At 43.9% G+C, this 11,883-nt stretch overlaps 1 protein-coding gene across 1 annotated transcript; it reads right to left on the bottom strand.

The window, feature by feature from the left end:
• Nucleotides 1–6,657: 6,657 nt before the first annotated feature.
• On the bottom strand, nucleotides 6,658–7,068 carry LOC101136534 (small ribosomal subunit protein uS17m-like). The gene has a single exon (XM_055376229.1). It carries the CDS (start codon nucleotides 7,048–7,050, stop codon nucleotides 6,658–6,660), a length of 393 nt encoding a protein of 130 aa, XP_055232204.1. The 5' UTR covers nucleotides 7,051–7,068.
• Between the last annotated feature and the right edge of the window lie 4,815 nt (nucleotides 7,069–11,883).

The following is an 11,883-nucleotide window of genomic DNA, read 5'->3' as shown; positions in this document are numbered from 1 at the left end:
GAATGGCTTTATTTTTATTTTTTATTTTTTTAAGATGGAGTCTTGCTCTGTCACCCAGGCTGGAGTGCAGTGGTGCAATCTCAGCTCACTGCAACCTCTGCTCCCTGGGTTCAAGAGATTCTCTTGTCTCAGCCTTCTGAGTAGCTGGGATTACAGACACATGCCACCACGCCCAGCTAATTTTTGTATTATTAGTAGAGACAGGGTTTCACCATGTTGACCAGGCTGGTCTCGAACTCCTGACCCCAGGTGATCCACCCACCTCGGCCTCCCAGAGTGCTGGGATTACAGGCATGAGCCACCGCAGCCGGTCGAAACTTCATTCTTTTGGTAACTCAGGCCAAAAATCTTGTAGTCATGCTTGATACCCCTTTTTCTCTTTAAAAAACTATCACCCCTCACCTGCACTATTGGGATTATCTCTTAATGGGTCTTTCTGCTTCACCATTGCTCTCTTACACTGTATTCTCAATTCTGCAATTAGAGTGATTGATCCTTTTAATTTTTTTTTTTTTTAAATCAAGACAGAGTCTTGCTCTGTGGCCCAGGCTGGAGTGCAGTAGCATGATCTTGGCTCACTGCAACCTCCACCTCCTGAAAGCAATTCTCCTGCCTCAGCCTCCCGAGTATCTGGGATTACAGGCACCCACCATCACGCCCAGCTACTTTTTGTATTTTTAGTAGAGACGGGGTTTCACCATGTTGGCCGGGCTGGTCTCGAACTCCTGATCTCGTGATCCTCCCACTTCGGCCCAAAGTGCTGGGATTACAGGCGTGAGCCACCACATACGGCCAATTGATCCTTTTAGCATGAAAGTCAGCTGGTGTCACTTCACTATTCAGAACCCTCCAATGACTCTACCTCTCAAAGAAAAATCCAAAATCCTAATACTGCTCTGCAAGGCCCTACACAATCTTTCCCTCATCCCCCCACTGCCCCCACATTATCTCTCTGACTCCTCGCCACTACTCTCCCCTGTGTTCACTCCACTTCAGTCACACTGGCCTTTCTGCTGATCCATAAACAAACCAGGCACTCCCCACCTCAGGCTTCTGCACTTGGTGTCTCTTCTGCCTGGAATGCTTTTCCATAGCCATCTGAATGGTTGCTTTTTCACGTCCTTCAGAGATTTGCTCAAATGTCTTCTTCCCAGTGAGGCCTGAATACTCTGTTTAAAATTGTAACCCCCACCTTGGTACATCCTGTCCCCCTTCCCTGCTTTCTTGTTCTCTATAGAATTTACCACTATCCATCTGGCACACTATATATTTTTCTTTAAAAAACCTCTCTCTTTTTTTTTTTTTTTGACAGAGTCCTGCTCTGTTGCCCAGGCTGGAGTGCAGTGGCTCGATCTTGGCTCACTGCAACCTCTGCCTCCTGGGTTCAAGCAATTCTCCTGCCTCAGCCTCCTGAGTAGCTGGGATTACAGGCATGCACCACCACATGTGGCTAATTTTTTGTATTTTTAGTAGAGACGGGGTTTCACCATGTTGGCCAGACTGGTCTCAAACTCCTAACCTCAGGTGATCTGCCCACCTCAGCCTCCCAAAGTGCTGGGATTACAGGTGTGAGCCACCACTCCGGGCCAAAATCTGTCCTCTTTAGCCTACTAAGATGTAAGCTCCGTGAGGGCAGAGGTTTTATCTGTTTGGTATACTTCTATATTTTTGGCATTTAAAACTGTAGCCTACTAGGCACTCAATAAATATTTGTTAAATATATGAATGAATGAATGATTCTACTCATAAGTTACAGATATATATGAACCAAAATGTCAGTTTATTAATTGACAGTGAGAACTATAACTGTTAAGCAGACCTGAATACTCACATAGGATATTCAGGGAACCCTCTTCCCTTTAGGGAAGTCTTAATGGGCTATCACACTGCAATAAGAAGTTAGTATAAAACACAGCCTTAGAGCAAAGGGAAATATTAAAATACTCTTCATAGGTCGTTCTATTTTATTTTCTTTTTTTAAATGAACCTGACATTGTGAGCATAGCTTCACAGGTAATTCTGCCAATCCATCTTCACTTTAGGAATTCCTTCCAAGTGGAATTGTAATATTCATAGAAGCTGCTCTGGGATCACTCCTGCACAGGGCTCTTTGGCTTTCTTTTATCCAGTTTCTTTTTTTCTTGAGATGGAGTTTTGCTCTTGTTGCCCAGGCTGGAGTGTACTGGTGGGATCTTGGCTCACTGCAACCTCTGCCTCCTGGGTTCAAGCGATTCTCCTGTCTCAGCCTCCCGAGTAGCTGGGGTTACAGGGACCCGCCATCATGCCCAGCTAATTTTTGTATTTTTCATAGAGACAGGGTTTTACCATGTTGGCCAGACTAGTCTCGAACTCCTGACCTCAGGTGATCTGTCCGCCTCGGCCTCCCAAAGTAGTGGGATTACAGGCGTGAGCCACCATGCCCGGCTCTTTTATCCAGTTTCTATGTAGCAGAAACACGGATAAATTTTAAGTTTTGCACTTGAGCAAATGGGTGGATGGTGATGTAATTAATTGAGATAGAGAAGAAATTTAAGCTTATTGATGACTTTATGTGAATAACTTAGACTGAAGGTGATGTGTCAGGATAAACTATAAAGAGTGCAAAAGCTTAGGTAAATCCAACTTTAGAGCTTGTTTCATGTTTTCAAGCTGTTATATCAAAAGCAAAGTCTATTATGCCAGAGACTATCCACCAATATCCACATGCTCCCTTACATTTCCAAGCTTTCTTTTTGCCTAAATGGGACCATGTGGTTTTGTTTTGGCAAGGGAACATGTGTAGGATTGATAACTGCCACTTCTAGGCCTAAACCATGTAATACCCTTCATGATTTTTCATGCTATTAATAAATCTCTTTGCTCTTGTACAGCAGGAAGCAAAGGACTCTGAAATGGTGGAACACGATGCAAGGAACCTGTATCCTTGGGTTTACCCCTCAGAGGAAAACCACCCTGGAGAGTTGCTCATACAGGAACCATCTCATAGGACTTGGTGTGAGTGAAAAATCAACCTTTGGTTAAGCCACTGAAATTTCAGGGTTTCTTCGTTACCACAGCAGATTCTAGTCTACCTGACTGTCTCAGTCTGTTTGTGTTGGTATGCAGAAATATCTGGCCGGGCGCAGTGGCTCATGCCTGTAATCCCAGAACTTTGGGAGGCCAAGGCAGGCAGATCACTTGAGGCCAGGAGTTCGAGACCAGCCTGGCCAGCATAGTGAAACTCCATCTCTACTAAAAATACAAAAAATTAGCCAGGTATGGTGGTGTGTGCCTGTAGTCCCAGCTACTTGGGAGTCTGAGGCACGAGAATCGCCTGAGCCCAGGAGGCAGAGGTTGCAGTGAGCCAAGATCGTGACACTGCACTCCAGCCTGGGTGACGGAGCCAGACTCTGTCTCAAAAACAAAAACAAAAACAAAAACAAACAAACAAAAAGACCAGCGTGGCCAATGTGGCGAAACCCTGTCTCTACTAAAAATACAAAAAATTGGCTGGATGTGGTAGTGCACACCTGTAGTTTCAGCTACTCGGGAGACTGAGGCACAAGAATTGCTTGAGTCTGGGAGGCAGTGGTTGCAATGAGTTGAGATTGTGCCACTGCACTCCAGCCTGGGTCACAGAGTGAGATGCTGTCTAAAAAAAAAAAAAAAAAAAAAAAAAAAAGAAAGAAAGAAAAAGAAATATCTGAGCTAATAAAGAAAAGAGGTTTGTTTGGCTCATGGTTCCACGGGCTGGAATGTTGGGCATCTTGGTAAAAGCCTCAGGGTGCTTTCACTCATGGTAGAAGGCAAAGGGGAGCCAGTGTATGCAGAGATCATATGGCGAGAGAGGAAGCAAGGGAGAGAAGGGGGAGGTACTAGGCTCTTTTTAACAACCAGCTCTCATGAGAAGTAATAGAGTGAGAACTCACTCACCACTTCCCTCCCTAGGGCATTAATCTATTCATGAGAGATTTGCCCCATTACCCAAACATCTCCTAATAGGCCCCATCTGCAACACTGGGGATCAAATTTCCACATGAGTTTTGGGGGAACAAACATCCAAACAATAGCACTAACTGACACAGCTACACACTGTTGACCACAAGAAAGCCCTCTCTACCTGAGCTACACATGAAGGTTATGAGAAGCACTTAATGCTTGCCAGTTATGTTAAAGGTTTTTTTTTTCCAGCTTTGTTATGAGGTTAGGGTAATGACCATAAATAACTACTTTTGCTCAAGGAAGTCACTGACTTCCCTAAGGAAAATTCATCACTTGACTGAGTTTCAAGAAAAATCTTGTATCTTTCTGGAACAAAAACCCTTAATCTGAATGATCATAAGCATGATTAAGATTAACTTTACGCAGCCCACATGTATGCTTGTATGACAAGCTTCATCAGTGTTCTATCCTTCCAGATAAACCGAATGCAATGATTGTAAAAACTGTAGCTACAGCACACATGCCTTTTTTTTTTTTGAGACTGAGTGTCACACTCTGTCCCCCAGGCTGGAGTGCAGTGGCACGATCTCGGCTCACTGCAACCTTTGCCTCCCGGGTTCACGCCATTCTCCTGCCTCAGCCTTCCGAGTAGCTGGGACTACAGGCGCGTGCCACCACACCCGGCTAATTTTTTGTGTTTTTAGTAGAGACGGGATTTCACCATGTTAGCCAGGATGGTCTCGATCTCCTGACCTCGTGATCTGCCCGCCTCGGCCTCCCAAAGTGCTGGGATTACAGGTGTGAGCCACTGCAACTGGCAGCACACATGCCTTGATGGAGATTGTGAGGCTGTGGTATTAAATGGTTTTCATTATCTGATTTTCCTAGTTATGAATTAAACTGAAGAACTTGCTGAAAACATTTTGATCATAATGAAGAGACTCTTGAAATGCTTGATTAAGTGTATTCTGAAGAATTTCCCCAAAGTGGATGGCAGTGGTGTGTGGCTAATTGTGTCTATTTGGGTCCTCTAGGAAGCAGATGCTAATACGGAGTTAGGAATGCAGGATGTTGATTGTGGCTAACACCTGTGAAAGATAAAAGGGCAGAGAGCAAGATTGGGCAGGAAAGGCATTCAAACTACAATGCATATCTGACACATGTGAAAGGATAAGTGGTGGAAACAGAATTTGGCAGAGTTGCCTTAGACTTTAAGGCAAATATGACAAAGTCTTGGTCTCAACCCAGTGGGGAGTTCTGGAGGAAAGACTGCCTCTTAAAAGAGTCTCACATTGGGCAGAAGTGGCCAGGCCCTAGAACTGCCACCTTGCTTAGTTATTGACTGGAGGCTGCCCAGGGAAAGCATGGTTTTGTCAAGAATACTGCAGCCAGTCTTGGAAGGTCCTGCAACCTGAGGCTGTAAGCTAACTTCACTCCTCATAGTTCCATGGCAAAGTCTTTCTTGATGGGAGCTATGAGCTATGCAGCTCCATGCTTGCCACAGTCCATCCTTTGTGTTGCCTGGATTAACTTCAGAGTTCTTGTTCAGAGTTCCTGTGAACCTCTCTTCCTGAGGGAAGACTTAGAAGAGGAGGTTAGTGGGAAGAGCAATAGCTCATCTTGCTGCAGTTGGTCTCAGGGCTGCCACTAGGTTTCATTTTCTTCCTTCTCCACAATCCATTCTATATTTGTACTGATTTTCTGCCCGCTTAATCTATCCATTGCTGACAGAGGGGTGTTGAAATCTCCAATGATAATAGTAGATGTGTCTAGTTATTCATACAGTTCTATCAGTTTTTGTCTCATTTATTTTGATGCTTTGTTGTTAGGGCATACACGTTTTAAGATTGTATTGTTTTCTTGAGACTTGACCCCCATTATGCCCCATTTTATTTTATTTCTTTTTCAGAATTGTAAAATTTTATTTTCTATATGTCAACATTCTTATTAATACAGCTTGATCAAAAAAAATTCTGACCATAAGCATGTTGATTATTTCCCTTTGGAACTGGTGAAGTCAGAAAAATAAAATATTTATTTTGAATATATAGCATCCAAAAGATTCACTTAATGTGGCCTTATTTGTTTATATTCAAAGGCTTTCTTCCCTCAAAATAAAGGTTCTAAGGTAAATTCAAGATTCTTTTGAATGAAAAAAAGAAAACTGGCTGGGCACAATGGATCAGGCCTGTAATCCCAGCACTTTGGGAGGCCAATGTGAGCATTTCACTCCCAAGAGTTCAAGAACAGCCTGGGCAACATAGGGAGACCCTGTCTCTACAAAATTTACAAAAAATTAGCCAGGTGTAGTGGCACGCTCCTGTGCTCCCAGCTACTCAGAAGGCTGGGGTGGAAAGATTGCTGGAGCCAGGGAAGTCGAGGCTGCAGTGAGCCAAGATTGTACCACTGCACTCCAGCCTGGGCGACAAAGCGAGACCCTGTCTCAAAAAACGAAAACAAAACCTTTTAAAACAGTGAGCTTACAAAATGCAACAGACCGCTAGACACACTTAGTGTAACATGAAAGTATGTTCACTGAAAAGAAAATTTGAAGCATGACCATAAACCTTTGTGAAAAACCATAATATGCCCTTTACTTCATTTGCTTTTAGCTATTTCATAAATACCACAAGAGAAATTGGACACAGTTTGTGATGAAACTTAGAAAAATTTCTTTTTCCATAAAATAAACAAACATGTAAATCTTTCCCTTTGGCTTCTTCTTCCATTCCTCCTTCACTGTGCTGAAGAGATATTGAGTTCTTCCAGATTTTTGCTTACCTGGGTGGTTTCCGAACTCAATGGACTCTCCAGGTAGGTAGTTCCTGCACAAGGTTTTCCTGTCACTGGATCTACGAGTTTTCCAACTTTGAAAACAATCTCAGCCAGTTCATGTTTCACATGCTTTGTTCGTGGAACAGGTGAAGCTTTGAGAAGCACGATATCCCCAATTGTGCACTGCTGAAGGGCATTGTGAGCAAAGTACGTTTTTCGCTTATTATAATACTTTAATAAATGGGGATTCAGAACAAGCCTGATCACTCTCACTTTAGCAGTCTTTTGCATTTTTGTCCCAGTCACCTTCCCCACAATCCATTTGGCATGAACAGATAAATGAACTATGGACATTATGTGGCTATGGTCACCTCCGCCACTGCTGTGCAGCCATCTGACCCGTGGAGTGCCGGTCGCAGAATGATCCCCATTTTATTCTTGATGACATTCCTTGTTATGAAACCTGCTTTATCTGATAGAAATATAAATACCCCAAATTTCTTGTGGTCAGTGTTTTTTTGTTTTTGTTTGTTTTTTGTTTTTTTAGTATATCTGTGGCTTTTTACTTTATTTTTAATTTTTTTGTAGAGATGGGGTCTCACTATGTTGCCCAGGCTGGTCTCAAACTCCGGGGCTCAAGCAATCCTCCTGCCTCAGGCTCTCAAAGTGCTGGGATTACAGGTGTGAGCCACCATACCTTTGACTTTTAATATGTCTATGTCTTTATATTAAAAGTGGATTTCTTATAAACAGTGTGTAATTGGATATTATTTTCTTATCCACTATGACAATCTCTGTCTTTTAATTGGTGCATTTAGACCATTCACATTTAAAGTGACTTTGATATAGTCAGACTAATATCTACCATCTTTATAACTATTTTCTTTCGTATATTTATTTATTTAAATTGATACATATTAGATGTACATACTTTTGGGATACATGTGATAATTTTACACATGCATTTACATATGCATTGTATTTACGATATGCATTTACATAATCGGATCAGGGTAATTAGAATATCCATCATCTTAAACATAAATCTTTTCTTTTAACTAGGAACATTTGAATTATTCTCCTCTAGCTATTTTGTTTTGTTTTGTTTTGTTTTGCTTTTTTGAGACGGAGTCTTGCTCTGTCATCCAAGCTGGAGTGCAGTGGCACGATCTCAGCTCACTGCAACCTCTGCCTCCCGGGTTCAAGCAATTCTCCTGTCTCAGCCTCCCGAGCAGCTGGGACTACAGGCGCATGCCACCACGCCCAGCTAATTTTTGTATTTTTAGTAGAGATGGGGTTTCACCATATTGGTCAGGCTGGTCTTGAACTCCTGACCTCAGGTGATCCACCTGCCTTGGCCTCCCAAAGTGCTGGGATTACAGGCGTGAGCCACCGCGCCCGGCCTCTTCTAGGTATTTTGGAATGTACAATTGATTCACGTTAACTTTAGTCACTCTACTGATGATTGAAAACCAGGTCTTATTTCTTCTAAGTGTGTATTTGTGTCCATTTTTATAACTGTTTTCTATTTATTGCTCTTGTTCTTTGTTTTTTCCCTATCGTCTTTTTCTGCCTTCCCTGGTTTAAATTGAGCTTTTCATATGATTCCATTTTATCTCCTCTCCTAATGTATCAGTTGCAATGGTTGCCCTAGACTTTATAATATACATTTTAATTAATTTATTTATTTTTGAGACCGGGTCTCACTTTGCCACCCAGGCTGGAGTGCAGTGGCTCAATCTTGGCTCACTGCAGCCTCGACCTCCTGGACTCAAGTGGTCCTCCTACCTCAGCCCCGCAAGTAGCCGGGACTACAGATGCGTGCCATGCTGCCTGGCTAATTTTTGTATTTTTTTGTAGAGACAAATTTTCACCATGTTGTCCAGGCTGGTCTCAAACCCCTGAGCTCAAGCTATCCTCCTGCCTCAGCTTCCCAAAGTGTCAGGATTACAGACATGAGCCACCACGCCCAGCCTATAACGTACATTTTTAACTAATGTAAGTCAACCTTCAACTAACACTATACTGCTTCATGAGTAGTGCAGGCATCTTATAACAGAGTATTTCTAATTTTTACTCCCCATGTCTCTGACCTCCAAAATGCTCTGGTGGCAGCTGTAGCGTATAGTTCAATGGGACTCCTGCTACGCCCCTGGCAAGAGTGTGCTCACCTCTTACACTGTAGAGCCCCAGGTTGTGGAGACTGAAAGCACAATGTCTTGCTACTAGTAGGTTATTGAGAATGATGGTACTCCTGCTTTCACTACTTGGTTCCTGCACCCATGTATTTTTCCTCTTGGCGAGATGGTGCCATATAGAGGTCTCTAATTTAGTGCTTACACTGCATCCTGGAGGATGCTACCACATCTTTGCAGAGTGTTGCTTCTGAGCTGGTGCTTCAGCTGCTCCTTGCCATTCCATCACTCTGTCAGGCCAGCTACTTATGAATGGTGTGGAATGTTGCATGCCTAGGGGATCCTATGGTCACAGGCACACTCCCAAACTTCCTTTGCTATGAAATAAATTCCCTGTTTGGATGCTGTGCTGTGTTGGATTCCATGGTGTGGATCAGGCACTCCTTAAACCCCTGGATGGTGGTGCTGGATGAGGTTCTGTGGGCAGGAAAGGCAAAACCATATTCAGAAAGAATGTCCATCCTGTGAGAATGAATTGCTGGACCTTCCAGGATGGAAGAGGCCCCATCATCCGCATTGCTAGTTATGAGCCCAGCTCTGTGATTGCCCCTCCTATCATCCACTCTGGCCTGCAGAGGAGAGCCACATTGAATTTACTGGTGATATGCTGGCATCCCTCTCTCCAGCACATTCCTTAGAGCCTGGGTGAACTGGATGTTCCCTGAGTCCTTCTGTACAAGAGAATCCTCCAGTGGGTCTTCTGGCCTCACATGACATACGCACTCCAGCATGTCCACCTCCCTGAGCCTTCTCATTCCTTTCTTCACTATCTGCCAGGGCAATGTAGGCATTTCTACTGCACTTAGTGTCAGACAACATGTTTTTCATGCTTCTAGGATCTATCCTAGCATTGTGTTTCTGCTGTGTTCCAGGGCCCTTCCCCGGGTGTATACCAGGAGAGTACTCCTATATTGGTAAACTATCTTCTATCCAAATTTGTGTTCTGTCTCCTTGCTTATTACCTGGAATTCCTTGTTAGAGAAACTTTTTGGGTCTCTAGACATCAATTTCCAGTAGTCTCTAAATGTCTGTCCTTCGTGTAGAGTCATCTAAGTCTTAGGTCCTTTTGGGAGAAGGACTCAAACTGTGGTTTATAATTGCCATGGTGATGTGTAGGGTTCTTCTTCCAGGGGACCTAGCCACCTCTTCAGTCAATGAGTCCTAAGTCTGATAACTCAGATCCAGGAACTAGGCAGGAGATCATGGCTTTTTATAGGAGTGTTGACCTTCAACCTCCTCCTCATCTATTGCCACTTAAAAAATTATGTAATTAAACGATATTCTTGTTGGCAATCGACCTATTTTGCCTCTAGGGACAACATGCACTATTAATCCTCTTGACTCCTGGAGTGTCTTTGGCTGCTCCTCTGATTGCTAATCATTATGGTCTAAGTGCAGCCTTCTGACTTCGGGCAGTTAAACACAGTCACTCGGCCCTTATAACTTTGGCTTCCATTAACAAGCCCAGCTCTGTGATTGCCTCTCCTGTAGTCCACCTTGGCCTGCAGAGGAGCAACACCATGGAACATCTTGGTGATGCTGGCATCCCTTTCACCAGGGCATTCCACATGGCATTGGTAAATCGTGCATCTCCTGAGCCCTCCTGTGCAACATAATTCTCTGGCTGGTCTTCTGGCCTCAGGTTATATAACCACTCCAGCATATTCACCTTCCTGCGCTACTTAGTTCCTTTCATTACCATCTTTCCTGGCAAGTTAGGCATTTCACCCTCACTCAATGTGAGTTATCACTTTCCCCAGGGTTCTAGGGGCCACCCTGACTGCCAGTTTACACCAACTCCTAGGGTCCTTGCCACAGTGCTAAGTCCTGTATTCCTGGACAGTGCCCCCAAATCAATAAACTCTCCCTTACCTAGTCTTATGTTCTGGCCCCATTGCTCAAACACTCTAAATCCAGTCCGTGGGACCTCTCTGACTCCTAGTATATGTTGGCTAGATCTTACAACTCCTTTGGGGTATAGATCTTTTCCTTTCTTACCAGGCCCAGCACATCCCTGGCAGGCTTACACCCTGACTTAACCCTACTTACTGGTTTTATAGCCAGGAGAAAAGGTGGAGGCAGATCTTGGTGCCTTATAAGGGAAAGGCCTTTGTGCTGTCTTTCCACAAAGGATGGGGTGAATGCCAGCCCTTAACAGGGAGAGATGAGTTACTGCTGCAGGCTCTAAAGGTTCAGAGCAGTCTGAGGAGTCAAAATCTTTGGGAGCACCCACTTAGACATTCCCATGCTGTTTGCCACGATCCTGGGTTTGCCTAACTGGAGTGCTGACTTGAGTATCGTGGACCTGGCTTGGATGAGTATTCAGTCACCTTTGAAGCTTGGTCATTCTGAGTTTGATCTCTAGGTTTTTCTGCTGTCTCACTGAACGAGATAAGAACATCTTTATGAGCTACCAAAGAGGTCCTCTGGCCTTCATGCTTAGTTTTCAATAGTTAACTGCCCTCAGCCACTTAATTGTCCCTTCATATGGTGTCTGTGCACCTTAATGACAGCCAGCCAAGTCCACTGTCCTTCTATGCAAAGTTATTCATCTCTACTCTTCATTGCACCTGCCAGAGCATTTTCTTTTTACCAGAACACTCTCCCAAGTTACTACCAGTGACAGTTTTAGCAGTTGGGCCACCATCTTGTACCAGGGACTATCCATGCTCCACATACTACTTGGGAAGAAGTCCTCATTTCATTTCATTAAGTGATCCAGTGCCAAAACCCCAATCATCTCCTGCTTTCTCAGACCAATCCTGGTACCAATTGTGTCAGTTCAGGTCCTCTGGGAAGCAGATACTGAGACAGAATTAGCAGTGTAAGAAGTTTATTGGGGTCTGCTTGTGAATTACAAAAGGGGAGGAAGCAAGATTGGGCAGGAAATGCCTCAGACCATGACACAGACTTGACACTTGCGGATAGAAAGGGGAAAGGCAGTATGGTTGGGAAGGGAGAGTCTCAGATGACAATGCAGATCTGACAATGC

The sequence above is a fragment of the Gorilla gorilla genome, chromosome X (genome assembly GCF_029281585.2).
Source record: "Gorilla gorilla gorilla isolate KB3781 chromosome X, NHGRI_mGorGor1-v2.1_pri, whole genome shotgun sequence".
Taxonomy (NCBI): Eukaryota; Metazoa; Chordata; class Mammalia; order Primates; family Hominidae; genus Gorilla; species Gorilla gorilla.
Note: the sequence above shows the minus strand (reverse complement) of the source record. Positions and strands in the feature narration are given on the sequence as shown.

Coding starts and splice junctions, on each gene's coding strand:
- LOC101136534 (XM_055376229.1), bottom strand. CDS start 7,050: ATGTCCATAGTTCATTTATCTGTTCATGCCAAATGGATTGTGGGGAAG.